Source organism: Podarcis bocagei, assembly GCF_964188305.1.
Source record: "Podarcis bocagei genome assembly, chromosome: 10".
Taxonomy (NCBI): domain Eukaryota; kingdom Metazoa; phylum Chordata; class Lepidosauria; order Squamata; family Lacertidae; genus Podarcis; species Podarcis bocagei.
Genome location: NC_138135.1, coordinates 45,166,148 through 45,190,502, shown reverse-complemented (window position 1 = coordinate 45,190,502; position 24,355 = coordinate 45,166,148). Strand labels below are relative to the sequence as shown.

The 24,355-nt window shown below is 41.4% G+C and overlaps 1 protein-coding gene across 8 annotated transcripts in view; it reads left to right on the top strand.

Annotated features, from left to right (window-relative positions):
* NAV3 (neuron navigator 3) overlaps positions 1 to 24,355 on the top strand; it is a 431,035-nt gene that overhangs the window by 292,960 nt on the left and 113,720 nt on the right. For all 8 annotated transcript variants that reach the window (XM_081211182.1, XM_081211181.1, XM_081211178.1 and 5 more), the window contains 3 exons: positions 139 to 278; positions 4,370 to 5,402; positions 16,357 to 16,472. In XM_081211182.1, coding sequence (XP_081067308.1) covers positions 139 to 278; positions 4,370 to 5,402; positions 16,357 to 16,472 — 1,289 coding nt within the window. The remainder of the gene's footprint in view (positions 1 to 138; positions 279 to 4,369; positions 5,403 to 16,356; positions 16,473 to 24,355) is intronic.

Sequence of the window (24,355 nt, the reverse complement as noted above, 5' to 3'; positions counted from 1 at the left end):
ATTAATTATGTTGTTGTTCATTGTCATTACCTTCCTTAAAACCATTGTTGATCAGCTCTGTGAATTTATTCTGCAACTGAAAAGTTAACTGTCTCATATGCACTTGCAAGAAATTCATTTCTGACTGTGCTATTCTAGGCTTCCCGGGCCCTCAAGGGTGCCAGCTGCAGGCAGCAGTACCAAAGTCCAGGGAGCCTCAAATTTAAATCGGAGAAGTCAGAGCTTTAATAGCATTGACAAAAACAAGCCTCCACAATATGCAAATGGAAATGAAAAAGGTAAGTGTTTGAATGGATGGCAGGCTTACTGAGCATACAAATCTGTAAAGGTTCTACACAAGTCAGGAAAAAAAGATGAAATGTTTAAAATACTAATTCTGAAATATAAGTAGAATATAATTGTTGAGTTTTCAATTGGGCTCTGAGGATCCTTTTATTTCTGGCAAAAGATGTCTAACGTTTTGAGCTGCAGTTGGATATATATAAATTTTCTGCAGCTGTTTTTGGGGCGTAGATTTCAGTCCTAAGCAGTGGAAACTTCATGAAATCTGACACTCAGTGATGGCTCAGTTTTGAATGTAGTCTTAAAGCATCCTGCATCAAGGATGATACTTGCAGCATCTCTTCTGCACTTGTGGTAAATTATATACCTTCTGCTTTCAGGAATATCATTCTTGGATATATTCAGTCACTGAAATATTCTCCCCCCCCCCCCCATCTCAGGGGTCAGGAAAATAGAACATTTTAAAAAGTAATGTGCAGCAGCTTTACCACAAGGTGGGAGTAGATGTCATTGAATGAGCACCAGCGTTCAGTTAGATGTGGGGGAGGAATTAATTCACATAGGCATTGCAAATTTCTGTACCAAGCAAGTTTTATTGTGGTATTTTTCTCTAAGGATGTTTCTTTAAGCAATATTAACATTTCATCTTCATTACTTATCATCGCGTTCAATCTGTTATTCTCTACCTATTTTGGGTAGGATTCAATATGGTTTATGATCCACCTCATAATAAAGAGAATTTGATGCCTATGGAGCATCGTTTAGACCAGGGGTAGTCAACCTTTTTATACCTACCGCCCACTAATGCATCTTTCTTGATGGTAACGTTTCCTTACCGCCCACCAGTGCTCAGTGGAAGGAGGATTCAGCTTGTGCCATAGAACCCCCTACCGCCCACCTAAAATCCTGAAACGCCCACTAGTGGGCGGAAGGGACCAGGTTGACAACCCCGCTTTACACATTGAAGGAGAACCTGTTACATCATGTTTGTTACCCAACATAATAATTACTGATGTAAAGGAATCTTAATAATACTTTAGAGGTAATGCATTTTGATTGCTAGGTTAATCGTGGGCTTTAAAAATAAACAGTAGTAATATATATACTGGTAGTATATATCAGGAGAGCAACAAAGGACTTAAAGGAAAACAGTTGGTTCTAATTTGCATGACTATCCATAATTTGATTGTTCCTTTATGCCATAAGAGAATCTTCAAAATACTTCAGATCTCATAATAATTTATGGGTTTCATATGCTGTTTGTGCTGAGTAGCTGTACAATTAACCTTGCATCAAAAGCTTCCCTTAAAGATTAATATTGTTATTTGCCAAAATCAATCCCATTACTACTACTGTAAGAATAAATTTGCAGTAGATAAATAAAAAAATGGGGAGGGGGTTTAGAATACCATATGCAGCACTACAGGGACACTTGGCTATTAAATTAGAGCAACCTGCAGACATTTTCCATAACCCAATCTGCAGAGTTGCTGAACCTGAAAAAGGAAAACCTTTTCCTGAACAAAGTGGATCCTAAAAAATGGTTTCAAATATAAGCGCTGCCCTAATTTCCCCCTTCAGTGAGGGCTTCTCTCAGAGCTTTGTGCATTGAATTAAAAAATTGAGAGATACTTCTGTGTGTGTTTGATGGAAGATGCTTAGAAACCTCCACACAACTGAAAATCCTGATGAGGCATGAATGTCTTATCATGTTTGTGGTGCTGGGCAATTGAGGATGGAGTTTCCTTGAATGCACACTCCTGCCCCTCTATGCAAGTCTAATATTTTGAAGACTGAACTGGTAGTCCTTGTAGGTTCTTGGTGAAGCTAGTCACTGATTCGCAAAGCCATATACAAATATGATTTAATGTGTAAAAGCAGAATGTTCCATAATCTCTGCTTTCAGGACTTAAAAATGCTGCTACAATTTCTTTTCAAACTATTATTCTCAGATTATTTTATTGGGTCCTCAGGCTTGCTTTTCCATTTGTGTCACGGGCTCCAAATTGAAACCATTAGCTACATATACAGAAAGAGTATTTTCTTTGACATACTGTGGAACTAAATAGCATAAATCCATGCTATAAATCCCTTTTAGCTAACTGGAAAAGTGATCTAAATAATTAAATTATGTACAGTAGTTGGGCAAACATAACTGGTGGTTTTCTATGGAGTAATCACTATTTAACACTTCCTTTTCCCAAATCTTTGCTTTGTTTTCCAAATTTGCTTGGTTTATTCCAAACCAAATTATGTACACATAGGAAACAATAAATGTGTAGCCTTGCCTTTCGTACTTATTTTTTTCTACTTTAAATAGCAGCAATGGGGGGAGGGGGTGATCATATACGCTTATAAAACGTATATCATGATAAAATATGTAGATAAATGCATACTGTATCTCAGTGTCTGGAATTCTAAACATATTTTATTCTGAAGTGTGCATGGTCAAATGCATGTTGGCATGATTTTGGGGCAGAGAGCAACATTCAGAGGATACTTACATTCCAATCTACGCATCAGTCCACATGGTGGAGATCAGGTCATGTCACATTCACAGGAAACTAATTTCTCAAGCATCCCTAATATTGTTAAGCACTTCAGTCTTGAAGCTTTTTGGCATGATCAGTATTAAAAAGAAACATGGGAGTTAAATTATCTCAATCCCTTTCAAGCTTGAGGCCTGTGGAAATTTCAATCTTGTTCTGATTCAATTCAATTGTTCCCTTTATTTAATTTATAGTGATACCATCTGCTCAGGTAATTTCTAGCCCTGTCCTATTTTTATTACTGAGATTCAATTCCACCAATATATTTGTTGGGTAAACCACTGAAAACACCACCACCACCACTCTTGTATTGTTTCATCGCTGCTATTCCTTTACTTCCATACTGTGCTTGCTTCTATCAACTCAGCTTCATTTATTCCCCTTATCCTCTATCTTACAAATATTTCTGGTGTAGCTCCTTTTGCATACAAAATCTTACACCTGACCTTTCTGATATTTCCATCATGTTGCCCATAGGAGCCCTTATGTCTTTAGTAGTCATGTCATAGCGCTAAAGCCCCGAGATAAAATGCACCTGCTGAATGCCATCCTTCCATGCTGCTGTTAAGGTCACAGGGGTGAATTTTTTATACCAGGTATTGGTAACCTTAATCTAACCAGGCCAGAGAGCAGTCAGTGTCAGCCTTAATTTACCCCCGATTTGATGGATGTGACTGTGCAGGTGGAAATAGCTGGTGCCGACATAGCTAGAGGGAGCCTACATGAGGCAAGTGGGGCAGACCTATCCTACTGTGCTGTCTGTCACTTTCAATCCCGTTAAACCAGATACATAGGCTTGTGTTGACCTTGGTGACTCTGTAGTGGCCAAAAGGGCCTCTAGGATGTCACAATAAGAATATTATTTCAGATCTTGATTCATTCCTCCTGTTACCCTTCTCACTGTTATCACCCTGGGTTTCTGTTCCAGGACAATATTCTGAATCTGTTTGCAGCATGCAATTATCCACTTTCTCACTAGGCTTCTAGGACAAGGCTGTTAGTTTCATCCATTTATTTTTTTAAGGAAATAATTACAGATTCATGTTCCTCTTCCTGTTACCCACCAGCCCAGTGCCATATCCTTTTGTAATCTGGTGCGCCTTTTAATACGTGGGCGGCTGAAGCTTTCTCCAATCCAAAACGCTTTTTGCTGAGCATAAAACAGCAATTATAATGCATGATTTGTGAGGAAAATAATTTAAGCAATCAAAAGGTATTTCTGTACTTAAGTTTCTGACGAGTTTGGAGAAACGATAAGAGGGTAGGCTTACGTATTTAAACTAGGTCAATGGGAACATGTTTTAGAAGGCTCAGTTCCCACAGTGCTTTCAATTGTGCAACTAATTGAAAGATTATTGGATTGTTTTTGTTTTTATTATGTATTGTGTGTTTTTATGTTAGAACTTCCCTGAGACCTGCAGGCATAGGGCAGTATACAAATTTAAATCATCGTCATCATCCATCATCATCATTTGGAATGCATAGTTTGGGGAGCTCTGCAATTTTAATGCCCTCGTGTTTTTCTCTTTCAAAACCAGAATCACCCAAAGGTCCTCATCCATCTGCAGGCATGAATGGAAATGTACAGCATCCCACCAGCACTGGGCAGCAGCCGGTCTCTGCCATCCCCTCTCCAAGTGCCAGCAAGCCTTGGCGCAGCAAATCCATGAATGTCAAACACAGTGCCACCTCTACCATGCTGTCTGTCAAGCAGCCCAGTCCCGCAACCTCTCCTACGCCACCTTCAGATAGGCTTAAGCCACCCCTTTCTGAAGGGCCCAAAACTCCTTCATCTGGGCAGAAATCCATGTTAGAGAAATTCAAGTTGGTTAACGCTAGGACTGTTTTGCGGCCTCCCTTGTCATCCAGTTCAGGTCCCAGCGACAGCAGGAGAGACGAAGAAGCCTTTTTAGATTGTGGTGAAATGGACAGCTTCGGCGGTGGTCTCAACAGTGGTGGCTCCACCAGCAGCAGCAGCCCTAAAATATCACCTAAACTAACCCCTCCAAAAGCTGGAAGCAAAAATCTCAGCAATAAAAAGTCTTTGCTACAGCCAAAGGACAAAGAGGAAAAGAGCAGGGACAAAAACAAAGTTTGCACTGAGAAGACGGCGAAGGAAGAGAAGGACCAGGCCACAGAGACACCTGCAAAAAAGACCTCAAAAATTGCAAGCCTGATCCCCAAGGGGAACAAGGCTGCATCAGCCAAGAAGGAAAGTCTAATACCTTCATCTAGTGGTATACCAAAACCTGGATCAAAAGTACCGACATCAAAGCAAAGTACTTCACCGGGATGTTCAGGAAGTAAAGAGGCGGAAAAATTGAGGAGTGCAAAGGGGAACCAACCCCAGTCAACAGCAAAATCGCAAGGTAATGAGAAAGCATACACTCCTTCTGGTCTTCCCTCTTCTGAAGGAAAGGAATCTAGTACGGCTCTTACCCCTAGTTCGTCTGCTGCTCTCTCCATTGCTGCAACTAGTGGGCAAGCACCAGGAAGCAGTATTGTGCAACTTCCTCAGCAACAGCAATACAGCCACCCAAATACGGCCACAGTAGCACCATTTATTTATAGGTAAGACGAGTTTCTACTTTTTCTGTAACTAAGTGTGGCAAGCTATTTTTCAAAGAAGTGGTTTTATCTGAATATATTTCACCATATATTTAATTATTTTAGAAAACACAGTTGCTTAAAACAATGGCAAAAAACTGATCACACAGCAATACCATCTTAAGAAAAGTTAATCATGGGAGTTTTCTCCCCTGGTCTATTCCATTCAGAACTATCTGTAGAAAGATTTTTAATCGACCAAGATTGGTCTATTAAAAATCTTTCTAAAGATAGTTTTCTATTTAAGTTACATTATAGTCCAAAGGCTATTAATCATGAAATAAGGATTTCTTTTAAGTTTTTCATGTGTGCTAAAACTCAATCTAATTGTTTAACCACATCAGTTAACAAACATGGATACATATCCTATAATGTTATTGTTTTAGTTAACTAAATTGTTTCAATTGTTATTTAGGAAATGTACTTCCAATAAAGTACAGCAGAAAAGTTGTCCAAATATAAACAGTTAACTTATTAAACCTCACAATAATTTCATAATTATCTGTTGATGTATTTCTAACAGTATAACCAAATCAGTAATTTTTTAATAGGACTGTAAAAGCTACTCTGAAAATTTATTATTCCGAAAATGAAACCTTCATCTGGTTGCAAATACTAAGATTATACCAGCAAGAATTAGTTTTTCTGTAAAAGATTTAAATCAAGTCTTACTTAAATCAAATCATATCCACCTTGACTAGAAGCCATTCTGTTTTGTTCTTAAATTAAAAACATTGGAAGTTTGGGATCTCAGGCCAGGATATATATGCTGCTTCAGTACCTCAGTAACAGATATGGAGGCAGATTTAAAAACAACATGATCTTTGGATTGGATAGTTCTTTTTATCTATCATGCGAAGAGCAGCACAGAAACAAGTGGCCCCATGTCGCTTCCAGGGAACATGGTAGGGACAATGTTACATTATCCTTTCATGGTGCTGCATTTAGAAGTAAAACTCACAGGCCTGTCAGCACCTTCTTGCATCATGTACCTTTTTGCAGCCCACAGTTTTCCACAAACAGAAGTTGTAGCTAAGTATTTTAAAGTTAGATCTTCCGTGAAATGGAAACTCACAAGGATGAAGTTCTGTTTCAAGCTTTTTAAAGAAGCCAACACACAGTTATCATAGGATATATTTAAGTTGAATAACTGTTTTTGTCAGCTAAAAATTAACTTGTAGATTCTGTATGCTGGTATGCATATGAGTCTTTGATAGGTTTTGAAATAGCATAAATGGGTATGAAAATAATAGTGGTGACTATATTAATAGTAATTTATTACTATATTAATAGTAATAAATATATACATGAAAACCAAGTGGGGCATCTTAGAAAACAGAAAGATAGGTGATTGCATTCTACTGTTATGTATTACCCTCCCTTTCCTCTAAGAAGCTCATGGCTTATATCAGTTTATCTTTCATTTTATCCTTGCAAATTTTATCCTGCTTTACAGTTTGCTATGGCTACCCAGTGAGCTATCCTCATGCTGACCACCGATTTGCACCTGAGATTTTCACACACTGGCTTTATGTCTAAGGTCTCCCTACTACACCTGTTAACTTGCATTTGACTGCACTGAAAAAGTAAAGCCTGGTTTCTGCAGGCCAATGCATATGCTTCTTTCTCTCATTCTCTAAGGCTGCAGTCCTTACCAGCAGCGGAGCAAGCCGATTGGGTGCCTGGGGCGGCGCATGTGCCCAGGGGCAGGGCCAGCCAGGGCAGGACGCTCTGCCGGGCCTCCAAGGAGTCTGCCTGCCTCCTCCCACTCAGCCGCCCTACAGCTGAGGGGGAGGCGGCAAGTGGACTGTTTAGGGCAGAGTGGAGCCTGTGGGCGCCCAACCCACCGTGTCACTCCCAGGGGAGACGCATGGCTCGGGCGTGCCGCAGGCCCCGCGGTGAGTGCTGGCCAGCATTTTGTCACCCCCTCAGTTGTGACACCCGGTAGTCCCCACCACACCCGCCTTCCTCCGCCCCTGATCCTTACCCTCCACCCCACACTGGATCAGCCTCAATGCCATCAACCAAACCTTGGGATTCAGTGGATCCCAGGTCCATTCAGCCCCAGCCTTGGAGCTCCCCATGGGCCTACCACCTGCATGTATAGCAAGTAGAATGGGGAGCACAACCCTAATCGAATGATGCTTGTGCCATCTGGTGAGAGCAGCTGGCTCAGCCAGTAGAGCTGAATGGAATGACATCCCCACTCACTTGAAACATACATAGCCTGGTGGGGTGGAGAGGTTGGCTGGCTGGCTGGCTGGCTGGCTCTGCTCACCTAGATCCTTGTGGCCAGTATCTTCAATTTTCTCAGGATAAAAATCAACAGAATAATTATACATTTTTAGTTCATTTTCGCATTTAATATAAGAGAGAAGGCTGTTGGAGATATTCTGGGTATTTCATTCCAGCAAACCGTTCGAAACTCTCTAAGGCTGAAGATCAGCGTGAGCCTCTCTTTTGCTGTTTATCTGAAAGGCTGATCGTTACTAATGCAGAAGAGATGCATTTGTAATTCAAATGAGAAGACTGATTGATATAAATTTCATATTTGCATTTCAAATTTATTTAAGCAAAAACTGCTTTAATACTCATATATATGGAACATCCTCAGTTCATGCTTGTAAACCACTATTTCGCTAGTAGCCTATGGCAAGTAAAAGATTTCTTCTAGATGACAAGGCAGGGAACCTCTTAGAAACAGCAAAAGAGTTGGTTCATTCCTTCCCCCCCCCCCAGCCCTCTTTATGTACCACACATGACTTTGGTGTGCATGGACACATCTTAGTGGATTTGTAATGACTATACTGTTAGTATCTCGGCTCACAGGCAGAGGTACCTGGCCTCCCCCGAGGCAGTTGAGCGAGATACTGTGTTTACCGTCCGTCTGCGACCCCGGCAGGCTAGGTAAACAAACCCGGCGATTCTTCTCATTAGACGTGAGATAGAACACACCCTCTGCTTCTCTGCTTCTCTCTCCCTCCCTGCATTCTCCCAGGGAGGAGAAATGAGACAGACAGGAGTCCTTTCTACATGTTTTATTCCTGTCACTCAACAGTACATAGAAATGTGACTGCACCCTTCAGTCTCCATCAGAAGAGTCACAACTCCTCCCCTGTACTTCCAGCACAGGTCACATGACACTCTGAGCTAACATCCGGTGCTCAGTACAGAGAATAGGCTCCACCTTTTCTCCAACAGTACATCTGCAAAACATAACATCCTGTTTTGCATTCCAGCAATCTGGAGCTGGCTTTTGCCTTGCTGCTTTTTCCCAACATCCTCCCCCAAAAGCATCAATTGGCAAAACATGATCCAGAGAAGAAAACAAACAGTTGTTATACATATAACAGTCCCCTGTTGTTTCAGTTCCACCCTTGGAACTCCCCACCACTGGTTTCACCAGTGTACCTCTCTGGTTGTCTGGCTTCCAAGGAATGAGTGCTTCTGCATTACCTTGGCTAGCTACTCTCTGTTGTGTCTTTGTCTCTGACTTAGACACTGCTTTAACCTGCTTTGAGTTGTTAACAATAGCAACACATGCAACAGCTAAGTTAGCAAACTCTTTTGAGTACCTCTTTGGTGGTACACCCTTTGTGACTCTCTCAGACCTGCGTATGAGGTTCTGATCCTCTGTGCTCACTGGTTCAACCTCTGGACTTTGTTGAGAACCAGTAGCATTGGCTAACAGTGGTTCTTCCTTCATCTGTGAAGGTTTATCCATTGTGTGAGATTTTCTCTCAATGACTGTTACAACTGAACTCTCTGAGCTATCAGTGTCATCATCAGTACCACTGTAATCTGTGACATCAGAAAAATCATCATCATCATCATCTGAATCGTTTCCTGTGGGAAATGTTTGTTCTACTACCCGCTCTTGCTCTGGAGCACTCTCTAGGAACTTTGTGAGAATCACCTGACCAGATTCAGACAAAATTACTCTGTAGAGACCCTTTTCATAACCCACAAAAATGCCTTTGGCATTCTCACATGAGACCCGAAAACCTTGAAATAGGCAACAGAAGGTTTTCTATTGAACAGCTTCTCAAAAGGAGAACATCCCAACTCTGTTGAGACCTTTCTCAACCACACATGAAGATAGGACGCTAGAGATTCGGCCCAATATTCATGTGCCAAATGTGAACTCAGCAATTGCGCATGCATCCCCTTTTGCAATTCTTTGTTCACCCTCACACAGACCCCACTGTTCCACGCTTCGGTCGAAACAGCAACTTTGTGGTCTATCCCTTTTCCATCCAGGAACTTCTGAAACTTCTGTAACAGAAAAATTTGCTTCTCATCTGTGAAAAGACAATCAATGTTAGCATCATGCATATTTTTAACCTTGTCACAAAACTCCTGAAACTTTTCTAAAGTTTCTTGTGGTTTCTCCATCAAATACACCCAAGAATAATTAGTGAAACAATCCACACACAAAAGGTAATATTTTGCATTGCCCCTAGATGGTTCTAGAGGACCAATCACATCAGCATACACCCGCTGAAATGCTCTGTTGACCTTCTTGGTCACCTTCCTGGTGCTCTCACTGGTCACACCTGCAAAAGAGATTTCGTTAGAATCAGAAGAATTACATTTCATGTAATCACTTTGATCAAAAGTCAACAAATACAGTCCATCTTTCTCTTTGGCAGTAAGAAACAGTTCTCCATCTTTGTAGATCTTGCAGCTTTTAGCATCATAGGACAGTTTCAGTCCTTTCTTTGCAATCTGCGACATGCTCAGCAGATTAAATTTCAGTTCTGGAACCAGGTAAACATCACTTATAGTCAAGTTTAGACTCTCAAGATACACAGTTCCAATTCCAGTCGCTTCCAACTCTTGACCGTTGGCCTGTTTCACAGTGAAGCTTTGCTTCTTTAACGTCGAAAACAGTTGTCTGTGCGGGCATAAATGTTTTGTACATCCAGTGTCGATTACGAAGGCGTTCCCAACATCTGGCGTGGTTCCTTTCGCCATCATAGCCTTTGCAGGTTTCACCTGGTACTTGGTTCGGCTTTTGCCTGACGCCTCAGGCTTCGTGGAGCTGCTCTTCGCTCCTTTTGACTGGCGTGGCTTTCTACAGCTCCGCTGTAGATGCCCAGTCTGTCCACAATTGTAGCATCGGACAGCGCTCAATGCTACTCCATGCTTCCCAGTAGCTTCACCAGTGGGGAGATTTGAATTCTGTTCTTCCCTCCCCCTGTCAGCAACACCCATTGCACCTTGTTCAGGAATACCAATAGTTCCAACAGCCACAGTTCCTGCACTCTCCCCTCTGGGGTCAAAGCTCTCCTCAGCTTTCGATGAGCTCTTAAGAACTTGGCCAGCATCATCTTGGCTCACCCCTTCTGGGGTAGTTATCCATCCAGACCATGATGAATAACTGTCTCTGGTCAGGGGAGATGAACAGGGCAGGGCTCCCCCTTTCTTGGCATCCATCTTGAAGCCAAGCCTCCAGCTCACTCTCAAGTAAGCTGTAAAATCCAACAGTTGTTTTTTTCCCTTTTTTCTCAGGCAGGCAAACTGCAAGTTGTTTACGCTCTTTTGCACCTGGCAGCTAAACTCTGGCTGCTATGGAAAGTCCCTCCAAGAGCACGTAAACGTGTAGCCAAAACATTCTATGGCTTTGTTTCGCTTTTCCCAGGCTCACAGTCCAGCCCCTATGCCAGTAACTTTCCAACTTTCCGTTACGTAGCAAGAGTGCATTCAGGACCTCTTATCTTTAACCACAGGAATTTGTGGAATGCAGGCTTCAGCCTCTGAGCTGCAGGCCTTTCCTTCTGGAGCTTTTGTTTTTCAAACGCAGAGCTCCCGTGAACCAGGGAATTAATCAACCTGCGTTCACACTTTTCGCCCGAAATGCAGCATACCTTGATCTCCGTTGCTTGGGAAACACCTTCCTCTGGGTCTGTTCAGCCTCTGGCTTCTGTCAGACGCTTGCCTTCTCCCTTGGAGCAGAGGAGGACAAATCCACCAGCCTCTCATGCAGATGTCCAATGAATCGCAACCATCCGAAGGCTGCCATATATTAGTATCTCGGCTCACAGGCAGAGGTACCTGGCCTCCCCCGAGGCAGTTGAGCGAGATACTGTGTTTACCGTCCGTCTGCGACCCCGGCAGGCTAGGTAAACAAACCCGGCGATTCTTCTCATTAGACGTGAGATAGAACACACCCTCTGCTTCTCTGCTTCTCTCTCCCTCCCTGCATTCTCCCAGGGAGGAGAAATGAGACAGACAGGAGTCCTTTCTACATGTTTTATTCCTGTCACTCAACAGTACATAGAAATGTGACTGCACCCTTCAGTCTCCATCAGAAGAGTCACAACTCCTCCCCTGTACTTCCAGCACAGGTCACATGACACTCTGAGCTAACATCCGGTGCTCACTACAGAGAATAGGCTCCACCTTTTCTCCAACAGTACATCTGCAAAACACAACATCCTGTTTTGCATTCCAGCCATCTGGAGCTGGCTTTTGCCTTGCTGCTTTTTCCCAACATATACTGCCTTAGTCCAGGGCTGCCTTAGTTTTTGGTGCATTTAATGCACTCTAAATCTACTTTTTAAAAAAATCATACATGAATGGGGCTTTAAAATAACTTTAGGATCTTGCCATGACATTTTGCACATGTTTTGAACTGAGAATTAGATCACAAAGTTTGGAGAAGTGCAAGCTTTAAAGAAGCTTGAGAGGTGTGAATTATGGTAAGTTAGTTCACCTTAAAATGTTGACCAAGCTATAGACTCATCCATCACTTGCTTCTCCCCTTATTGATGTATTCTTCAGGCAACCGGTTTTCGATTAGACTGAAGCAATGAATCATACTGAAGGAAACAAATATTCTGTTTTGAATGGAAAGTTCTGGAGAGAGGAGTGTATTATTTTATAGTGCATATCACTTTAGTGAGTAGTGGGCTATGTGAGTGCAGTGCAGATGCTAGGTGCCAGTTTGAACCCTTTCTCCTTGAAAGCAGCTTCTCTTTTGTCTACACAAGTATTTGAATACCATTTTCAGTCCAGACCCGCTTCTTAGCTGGTATGCCTGTGAACATAGGAATTATAATGCTAAGCTTATTACAAGCTGCTCTGTCCTTAAAATGGCAAATCACAGGCATGAGCACAAGAGCGAATTAACAGTTTATGTCATTTACATTCATTGTTGCGAAATTGAAGTGGCAGCAGGCCAAACTCTGCCAGTCAAAGCTAGCACTAAGATTTCCAGCAACAGACAGTCCAAAGTATTTAACCTAGATATTTTCACGGTTGTATCTTTGGCTCAAGCATAATTGCTGAAGTGGTGCTTTAATAATGGTCTGCCAAGTCTGAGCTAAAGTAGGTGGTAAAAATAAAAAAAGAATATTTTCCCATTTTCGCTTTTGTACATTTCTTAATTCATTGTACAAAAGTGTGAATCTGGATTTTGTTTTCCCTAATATTTAACACTGTGATATATTGATACTATGCCCAAGCCTTAAAATCAAATAATCATTGGAATTCATTCAGGGCAACTGAAGCAGTGAAACCTGTCAAACCGTATAAGGCGTATTAATTGTATGGCTTTTGGAATGTCAGAGAATAGCTAAGGAAATCTTTGATATCTGTGGGAAAGGTTGTTCAGACACAGAATAATGGCTGTTAACGATAGACATACAATGGCTTGGTTTCTGTGCTCAGCTAAGTGCAGCCTCATTTAGCAAGAACAGTCATTTAAGTTAGAGGGGTTAATTGAGGGCAGAATGCAGTACACAGACCAGAAAGATAACATAGCCGAAGGTAGTCTATTTTCTTATATAACTTAGCCAGTCAATTGGATAAATGGGCATTTTGAGTTTGATGGGTCAACTGGTTTAAAAATGAAATATGTTTGAAAAACAGGGAGGCTTTTCCAACGTGATCAGAGAGAACATATTTCATAAGAAGCCACTGTAGTCTTCCCAACCCAGCAGGCTATCTCTGTACTCAGTATGCCGCTGTTAGTTTGAGTGCACTGCATCTCAGAAAGTTTATGCCTTTTAACGGCAAAAATAGACATCATGCAGAAGATGGTGATTAAGATCTATTGTGTTTGCTTAAATTAATAACAGCCAGGGAGGAGGTGAATCTGGTTGGGTCTGCTGTGCCTTGGAAACATTTTCCCCATGAAAATTAACCTTTGAGAGCTTTTCATGAGTTCCATTGGGAAAGCTTAAGGTACCATATAGTTACCCATACACTTTCCCCTGTGGAGCAAAGAGAATCATCAGAAGGAGGTTGAGATTTTAACTGGGAGAAAATAGCATGGAAATAGTTCAACTCATCACCCAATGTCACATTCCTAGTGAGGTTCAGCTTCTTGTGTGGCTGCTTTTCTTCTTTTTTATGATGGAAGAGCATAATCATGGATCGCTTGCATCATGTCTAGTTTTCCTTAAGCTGAGGCTTTCTCACCTTAGAACATCTCACAGCGCACAGCTCCGCAGCTTCCTAGCACAAGGTTGGATGTTTCCATACTCTGTCTCCCATCATCCCTGACCATTGGCAATGTAGGCTCAAGCTGATGGGAATTGCTGACCAGCAACATTTGGAGGGCCACAGATATGTCACCCCATTCTATTCTATGAAACTAGATACTTTGAGTCTGTGTTAACAGGAAATCACAAGCTAAGAACTTTGAAATATAGAGGGCCAGTACAGACACCAAAAACATGGTTTGGTTTCCCAAAGATGTTCTGCAGTGAGCCTCAGTCTTGCTCTCTCTCTCTCCATCCCTCCTGCTTATATGAGGGAAGAAGAATGCTCCCCCTTTCAGCTTTGAATAAAACACAGTTTCCTGTTACGTTCAAACTCAGGAAAATGTGGTTTATTCTGATTTTGGTTAGTTAATAAACTAGAATCTGAAGCCACAGTTCGATTTGGGTTTGTTAAACTAGCCACAGTTTCCTGAATTCTGAGTTAATGAGATACTGTGATTTATTCAAAACTGAAGGTGGACTCTTTCAATTTCCTTACCACTGATTTGGAGAATAAGAAGTAGTAAAGCAGAGGCACAGAAATTCAAGTTTCTTTTTGGCTCATTCTCACAACATTAAGCTGTTGTTTAGTATTAGAACTGCACTAGGCCATTTGCCTCAGGTCATGGCTGCCAAACCTTTGTTTACTGTAAATTAATAATTGCATTGGCCAAAGCCAAACATGAAAAAGTACTTATCACTACGTCTCAGAAACTTGAAAAAATAAATTCAAAAGTCAAGCGCAGTATATTTTATCAGATGTCATTTTCTGTTTATGATGCTCTTTTAAACATTTTAAAAATATTATCAGGATCATGCATTCTGCTCTGCAGTGTGCTTCCTCATCCATTTCAGCATGCTTTTGAATAAACCCATTAGATAAGCAACTTGGAAGTAGTAAACATAGCAAAAGAGCTGACAGGTTGTTATTTTCTAAAAGACATGCTTTTAGAAAAGCATTCCAAGGTGTGCTCTGTTTTTATCAGGCGCTAAAAAAGTGCCAAATACTCACAAAACAAGCTAGTTCTCCGAATCAGACTAAATGTAATCCTTGGGTTTTCAGAAGAAGCAAAAATCAATGCCTTTCGATTGTCCGAGGTGTGAAATTATCATTTATTATTACACGTAACTTGCAGGGGACATGGAAAACAGTTTTGCTCTCTTTTTTTGCCTCTCATGAAGTTCTCATTTCTTACTATTTTGCCTTTAAATTACCTGTATGAGGACTGAGACATCAGTTAGGAAAAAAAATCTGTGTATTAACATCAACAGTATTTTTTTAATGATATAATTAATATAATTTTGAAAATTACATGATTGTGTGGTGGTTGTGAAACTCAAGAAATGAAAGCATTTTTTAGCTACATGGAGTGAGTCGGGCCTGGTTTGTACATCATGGTAAGGCAGCTGTAGTTTACCAGGATTGTGGAAGTGTGCCGACCTCCGGGGAAGAGATCGCAGTTGCTTTACTCCTTCCATGTCCTTTGGGTTCGGTTCAGTGTAATGCATCAGCTAAGCCATGGTTTGACTTAGTGTATCTGCCAAACCTGGACTCATGATTAAGCTCTCACCACCTTAACCAGGAGCCACAGCCAAGGTTTGTTTATTTCCAATCCTGGCCTTTGGCAGCAATGTTTTGCTTCTGGGAGAGCCAGTGTGATGTAGTGGTTAAGAGCGGTGACTCGTAATCTGGGGAACCGGGTTCGCATCTCCGCTCCTCCACATGCAGCTGCTGGGTGACCTTGGGCCAGTCACACTTCTCTGAAGTCTCTCAGCCCCACTCACCTCACAGAGTGTTTGTTGTGGGGGAGGAAGGGAAAGGAGAATGTCAGCCGCTTTGAGACTCCTTCAGGTAGTGATAAAGCGGGATATCAAATCCAAACTACTACTACTACTACTACTACTACTACTACTACTACTACTATTCTTCTTCTTCTTCTTCTTCTTCTTCTTCTTCTTCTTCTTCTTCTTCTTCTTCTTCTTCTTCTTCTTCCCTTTATAATTCTTTAGCTGAGACACAAAAGCAGCAGAACATTTAGAAACTTGCCATTCCCAGCATGTGCCTGGTTAACCAAGCACGTCCTAACCAGTAAATTGATGTACCCATTCCATTCCTACTAAGCTTTCATCTTATAGGGGAAATTTGATAAGACATTTAGTCCTTGACACCTTGTCTGGTTATATGTGATATAAAAAGATGTAAACTTTCCTCCCTTGCAACATATGGATATAATCTTATCTGTCCTGATGAAGAGTTTAGCACTATGAAGTTATGCAAAAAGAAAAAAAAGAAAAAAGAAAAGAGGTGCTAATGACATTTCCAGAATCTGGCTTTTGATGAAATGTGTGCCACTCTGCCATTCATGGACTTGGCAGTTAATGCTATGATTATTATAGGTGCTACAGTGAAACTCTTTGATTAATTTCAGAACTCATTCAGAAAATGACAGTACCTCTCTCCCACCTGCTGACTTCTGCACCAGTCCTACAAAAATGGATCTGGCATATAGTAAGACTGCCAAACAATGCCTAGAGGAAATATCTGGTGAGTAATGCGTATTTTATTTTTTGCTGCTTTATTTTGAAATTTGGATGAACCAATTTGGATGTGCTTTACATAAAATACCGTATACAAATATTCTAAAGAATGTTTTAAAAAATACAAATTGTGTATGCATATCTACATGGCTACCTGAATCAGTCTAGGCCAGGCTTCCTCAAACTTGGCCCTCCAGATATTTTTGGCCTACAACTCCCATGATCCCTAGTTAGCAAGACCAGTGGTCAGAGATGATGGGAATTGTAGTCCTAAAACATCCGGAGGGCCAAGTTTGAGGAAGCCTGGTCTAGGCCCTAACCCTGAAGTCTTGGATTATCATTGGCAGATTGATTTATATCATTAATTCAATAAAATAAAATAATTTTAAATCATGGTTTTTAGGATTCTGCCAGATCTGTTTAGCATTGTGTTTCCTTGGTTAAGCGGGAGTGGAATTAAAATGCAGGTTCTGTGCAGTGAGAGCTGAACTGTGATTCCCCTGTGACTCACATACTGCTATAAAGTTTACTCAGAAGTAAATCTTACTTAGCAAAGAGACATTCTAAAGTTAATTAGAAATATTTTAACTGACATTTCTGGCTATTTTATTGCCTCCACTGTATGTGGCTAGATTAGAAGGTCACTGATGGACTTCCTTTTGAACACTTTGCCCAATGCTAGCTTTTGGTTCAGGAGGAGCTTTGATTTGTACACCGGGGATGGGGAATACTCGGCCCAAGGATCAGATTGCATACAGTCTCCTTTGCCCCCTTCTACCTACCAACTGTTCATCAGACAGCTGGTGAAGAGTGGGGGGAGACGATGATGTTGTACAAAATGTGCAGTTGTACTCCTTCCTCACAAAGATCTGTTGCAGAGATCAAAACAGAAGGGGAAATGTCTCAGCAAAGTGCTAGGCTTGTGTTCCTTGCAAATATGTAATAAGTATCCATTATTCTGCAATTGCTTGTATGCGGTTTTTGAGGCGCAGTTGCATTTCTCTCTCCCCCCCCCCCTTTTGAGGTTTTGAATAGCTGTAAGGTAGGGCTTGCAGTTCAGCCGTGCATCAATGTTATTTGTAATTTTCTGGAACTACTGGGGTCTTTTTGCCTTTTGCACATTCAGGAGAGATAGTCTGTGGAGAAAATGTAAGGTGAAACTTAATTGGACTTACTAAGAATTTAATATATGCATCCCCTGAGTAATAGTTGTCTGTCTGTGTCTATGTAAGGTTTTTTTGGGGTGTGTGTGTGTGTGTATGTGTGTGTGTGTGCCCCTCCCCACTGCTGAATGTGGCCCCCAACAGCCTTGCCACCTTCAGATTGAAAAAGGTTCTTCATCCTTGCTGTACTCTTCTGAGTGTACAGTTGCAGCCCTACTATAGCAGAAACACTTAAATCCAGAATGTTCCAAAAATATCATGAATTATCTGAGTACCTTCCACCTGAAGAAAGGCTAAAGCATTTTGTTCCCTTATCTTAGAAAAGAAAGGACTGAGAAGGGCCATAATAGATGTGGAGAAGGTGGGTAGAAATGTTTCCCCCACTTTTGCTTAACATTAGATTTTGAAGCAGTTGAAAGGCCATAGATTCAGGAGAAAGAGGAAAATAAGATCTTGATTACCTAATGGGATTTGCTGACATGAGAAATGATGATGACCGCTGACTACGATTGCTTCAAACGGTAATTAGACAAATGCATGGAGAATGGGTCCCTCAAAGGCATGATAACTAAATCAGATCTCCAGATTCAGGGGCAATATGAAAGGGACGGAGAACCAGTGGCTCTTCAGATGTTGTTGAACTACACCCTCCATCATTCCTAATCATTGACTTTGCTGGTTGAGGCTGAGTAGGAATCTAAAGGCATTTAGAGGGCAGCAGGTTCTTCTTGCCTGTAGTTTACTTTCAAATGTCATTCCCAGCTATTGTCTTCAGTTTGCTTTTGTGGTTTCTTAGGCCATTGTCCTAATAAAAGAAACAAGTTGCTGGCCTCTTCTTATATTTGACTTTTATTTTAATACAAAAATTGAAAGATAATAATTTGCTCTGGTGGCACTGTAGGACTTATACTCCTGAGAAAATATGCATAGAATTGCTCTGTGTACACTGGCGGAGGAAGAGGGGGGCGTGGGGAGCGCATCGCCCCCAGCATCGCGATCCCAGTGGGGTGACATCGCAGCTGGGGCCCCACCCCGTGCGCGCTGAGTGCCACGCCCCTTCGGGCAGCATGCCACGCCCCTGCCTGCTCTCCGCCCCCAGTGCCGGAGCATGAAGCTCCACCACTGCCTGTGTACTACGATTGATCTGCAGAGCCAGTTCCTCTCCCCTAGTAGAACATTTTCCCATTTCCCCCTGCGATCCATGGATATGGTTGTCTTTTGAATAACACATGCAACGCATGTTGATAATGCCTTCCAAAATCTAGTGTTTACTGGATGCCTGGTGGCTATAGCACAATGCCAGTTAGATTTATCCGCAAAGACTGTCATCTCAATATTCTCAGTAAAGATTCTATGGCTTAGACGAATCACACAAACTCACAGGAGCCCTAGTAAAGCCGACATAGTGGCCTATCTGGAACTGATGTGTACCATCATGGAATCACAACTTAAACATCATAGGAACATGGGAAGTTGCCTTATGGCTGGCAGCATCTCTCCAGGCTTTCAGGCAGGGTCTCTCCCATCCTTACCTGGAGATGCTGGGGATTGAACCTGGGACTTGTGCATGCAAAGCAGGTGCTGTAAAGTTTATGGTAGATTGCAGGTGACTTCCTTAGAATTTTAGAGAAGCAAACTCCCCTTCCTTCCCCCCCTATTCCATCCATTGTCTGAATGCTACTTTAGCATCTACAGTCACCACGTTAGGGACATTTGGTTGGTGTTTGTGTGTATCTGGCTATGAGTTTTAGTTTTAAAGAACTGGTACTCAGGATTTCAATAATGCTATGCACCTACTTAAATGCTTCAATCTGTGAACCTTTTACTTTTAGATGCCTGCTAGAACCATTTTTATTTCAGCATCCATCTGGGCCACACTTTGATGTGGCTCAAGGTGACTCAGCCTTAGGGGAATGGTGCCTATCATAGGCATCCATAAAGGGAGTCCAAGGACCTCATGCTTGCTCCCTCTGTTGTTGCTGGTCATTGTTCAACAAGAAGATAACTCCCTGGGCCAATATCTGAACCCTCTTAAGCTCACCAGCAATAAGAGATTGGAGACTTAGCAACCCTTCATACTACCAGCGCCTCAAGGAGCTCACCAGATATTAAGCATTTGCCTATGTGGTGTCTCACTATCCACTAGGAAAGCGATCAAAGCCAATCGGCCAAAACAGCACCACCTCCTTAGCACAACAGTGCTGAGTGTGGGCCGAACAGTTAATTTAGGACTCATCGGCCCTCATTATGAGAAACTAGCTGCAACTAGACAAGAGGTGGGTGGGAAGGCATGCCATGGGGAGAGAGGAATAGTATTGGACAGGACTAGTTTATGAAGCAGACAGCCGCACTCCCGTCAGCTCTGCATGCTGTCCGCCCTGCGTACATCATTCCTTCCTGAAGGCGAGGTGGGGAGCAAACTCACCCTCCCCCCAGTAAAAGCTTGAGGAATAGCATTCTTTGAAAGCAGGCATAATTTCAGGTAATTTTCTTCTGCGGGAAGAACATTTGATTGCACTAGTAGAAATGCTGCCTTGTGTATTCATTTGTACAGTGATTTAAATATTCTCAGAATATGAGTTAAACATTTGGCTGTTTAGGCCATTGGTGAGCTTTGTCTAAATGTCCAGAATTCAAATACCATTGTGTGTCTCCCGCCCTGCTCTGTGTCATTTTAATCCTAAACAGGTAGGCCTCCCCTTCCTCCCATTGTCTCATCCTCTGAATACGTTGCATGTTCACGTCAGTTTCTCATGTCAATTTGCATATGCAAGCTCAAAATACCCAGGTAAAAATAAATGCGTACAAAACTGCTTCAGTAGGGCTGCTACAGATGGTATATGCTCCACATTGGAGTTAGCAGAAATAATCAGGCAGATGGACACATAGGTAAGCAAATAGCTAGCCTTTTTTACCATAATGGGTTTTACATTTCTGCTCCAAAATGACACAGAAGGGTGAAATGGACACAGGAGTGTGATCAGACAAGTTCCTGGCTCATTTTTCAGAATGTCACTGGTACTCGATTGAGGAATTTATAGTGACAGTTCAGTTATCCTCTCATGGTATATTGGAAATACTAAAAAAGAAAAGAAAAGCAGATGTGTGTCACTCATAATTGCCTTACAGCAATGTGAGCAAGTGAGTGAGAAAAAAGGCTAAAATGTTGCATGCATTTGTTGAACAGGATGATTATTGGCTAGAACAGAAGACTGAAAATGCTAGATCTGCAGTCCACTGTTTCAAGATGGTTCAGTCGTGGGGCAGGTGTTTGCATATATCAGTAACATTTCATTAGCCTAGGAATACTGTCCATCAAGTGATACCTGTTGTTGATACTTGTGGGTTTTTTTTTTGTCTTTTATGCTGCCATCCTTTGGCATCTGCAGTTACTTTGCTGCTTTGATGATCTGATGTGCAAGGACAGCAGCTAGCAAATTGTTAGCCATTTGACATCTTATCATACACAGTACTGGAAATGTCTCAGGAGATGTAATTGCTTGTGGAGGTCACTCATAGTGGATTTGAACAGTGTAGCTCTCTTCCTTGAGTGGTTGCCAAAAAGCACCGTCCAGTGACAGTTCTCCATGTGGTGGGTGTAACATTTGAAAGGCTCTCACCCCACGCGCTTGATGCACTCCAGAGTTGTATAGCCCTGGAAGTGGTTGCACTGTCATGTAGATGGTGCCTTTGTGTAGGCCAGCACACTAAAAGCCTTTTAAACCTTGCTCTTGCCAGGTGTAAGGTTGGCACTGTGCTGTAAGTGCTAATCAGTAGCCTCTGTGTGGGGGCAATCATGCTTAAATTGTCCCTCAGTGGTTTTTGAAATTGAAATGATGCCGTGCTCCACATTTCTGTTTTTTGCCTCCTCCTGCTTCAGTGTTACTGTGCTAATCCAAACAAGCATCAGACCTACTAAAATGCAAAAAAACCAAAAAAAAACCCCACACAAAGAAAATTATCTGTTCTTTATGGGATTGGCTTTGAACATAGGCAAAATTGCACTGATTCACCAGTGAGTATCCGACAACCAGCTTTTTCTCAGTAGAACAAGATCTACAGAAAAAAATAGTAATCGTAGAACATCATTATCCTTAGCCTAGTATTTTTATTTTCTTTTAGCACATATGTACCACTGCCATCAGCAGCGCTAACATCATGCTGATGGTGGCATACTGTTATGTTTTCCTTCAGGCACTTGGAAGACAGTGGACGTTTGTGGCCCCAGGGTTGATACTGTTTTCTGAAGCTGCAATGTAATGTTTAGTATTTCTGTCATTGTGCCGATTTTTTAAGAGGTTGCATAATTGTGTTTTTAAGGTATATTGGATGTTATTTGATTTTGTTTCTTTTAAACCCCTCTGAAGCTTAAGGATTGTGAAGATAGGTTTTGGTAAAGGATCTAGTTAGCATTCTATTGCTGCTAAGTCAGAGAAGGTGATTGATCTGGGAACACCTAAGAAACTGCTATGCTAAAGATCATCATCTTTGTCATTTCTTTTGAAGATGTTGCTTTTGTCTTCTGTGGGGGAAAATCCATCTCCTGTTTGTCTGCATTTATCCTTTCAGTGATAGTTCTGCCTGTACCTCAAGCTCTATTTTTGATGTTTGCAGATGAAAGCATATTTAGACATAGCAGAAACAGAAGGCCTTGGTTGGGAAAAGCACACTCTGGGTGTTACATAAATCTAAGGAGTTTTGTTAGGCTGAGGGTCATGTTACTGTGAAACATTATGAATTATTGTCGCAAAATAATGTTGTAGTTATTTAATTGTGTTGATTATTTTAATCTAAGCAATCTGTGGTAAAACTAAAAACGTTCTTTAGCGCTGAATATTGGCACAATGTGTTGCAACAGAAGGTGTGTACTTTAAATTATATTTATATACTCTTACACTTCTCTGCAAATGAGAGTGGATAACCTAGGTTATAACGTAGGTGGTCCTTGTAAGCTGTTTGCATGTCTTGTCATGTCTTATGTGCCAGAATGTTCAAGTAAATCAATATCCTATTTTGGATATGGTCTTTGCTACATTACCTACATGAAGAACTTTCACTGTTTTATACAAACTTGTGACTTTTAGACCAAAATGTTTAACACCAAGAAAATCTCAGTAACCATAACACTCTTTCAAGTATCCTCATGATCTGTCCTACTGATGCAGAGGCAAGGTGGATAAGAACCTGTAATTCTTCCATGTTAAATTTGTTTTTAAGAAACAGCTTTACAAAACATTGATCATTCTTTGGTTTTGGAAGGGTATTTTTTTCTACTGAAATTACATTGTAAACATTTGTACTTGGAACATGCTTACATAACATCTTTTTGATACAAATTTATGTTGGTCTAGGAGACAATGGCAGTGTATGGCCTAGTTCAGATTCTAAAATTATCTGCTTGGAGTGGTCCAAAGGCAACTGCCATGTGGAAAAGGAAAAGGATTCTGCAATGTGTATGTACGAATATATGCCACTGGGCTGTATTCAATGCAATGTCTAAAAATAAATAAATAGAAAACATCAGCTGTGTATTAACATGTTGTGTTGGTTCTTTTCCTGAGTTTAAAATATGTTTGTATGGCTGGTGTATATGTATTAGTCATGGCTGAATTACCTGAACTGAATAAATATAGAAAGGACCTGAACATAATGTACATTGTTAGAAGCACACATGCACACATTCCTAAAATTACATTTGGGTATGGAATCTTTGAAGCCCAACTATTATTTATTCATTTATATCCAACTTTTCCTCCAAGGAGATCAATGTAACTTTCATGGTCCTCCTCCTTATTGGTATCCTCATGGCAGCCCTGTGATGTAGGTTAGGCTGAGAGGCAGCGACTGGTCCAATGTTGCCTAGTGAGCTTCATGACTGAGTGGGGATTTCAACCTTGGTCTCCCAGGCCTCCTAGTCCAGCACTCTAACCACTACACTAAAGTAGCTTGGGTGCCTTCTTTTCCCAACTGCCTTTAACTGTACCAGTTCCCCCCCCCCCTCTCAGATATGGAACAGCTATTCATTGAGAGGTCTGCTACCTTCATTCAGCAGTTGTACCTGGAGTAGTGTTTAAGCCAGGCATAGGCAAACTCCAGCCCTCCAGATGTTGTGAAACTACAATTCCCATGATCCCTAACCACTGGTCCTGTTAGCTAGGGATGATGGGAATTGTAGTTCCAAATCATCTGGAGGGCCGGAGCTAGCCTATGCCTCGTTTAAGCTTTCATTCTGCTAGCAGAAAGGCCGTATTTTGCAATACTCCCATGCAAAGAAGGCAGGTCAGGTTTCTCTAGTGTGTTGTAGGAATTTGGCTTAGGGTTTGATTGTGTTAATCATTTGATGATATTAATGGTGGGCTAGGTGTATATTTTTGGTTTGTTAAATGAAGATGGTGTGTGCATGTTCTTCTTTGCATTGTCATTTCCCTCCTTCCTTTTCATTGTGCCATGATAGAAAATTTTCTCGACTAGCTAAGCATAGTTTTACCATTTCACTCTGAAATAGGAGACTGTGATTACTGGGAGTGGAACCAACTAGGATCTTAAACCAATTTCAAACCATGGGCTAAACTCATTTTTTTAAACACTGGTAAGAGCAAACAGAGCACTTGGGCGTATCTAAGTTTAACTAGCCAAAATACATAAATAACTGAGCCAAATTTTCCTGGTGAAAATGCATCACTAGAGCTATTTCCATCTATCAAAGTGTTAATAAAAGTGCACATAA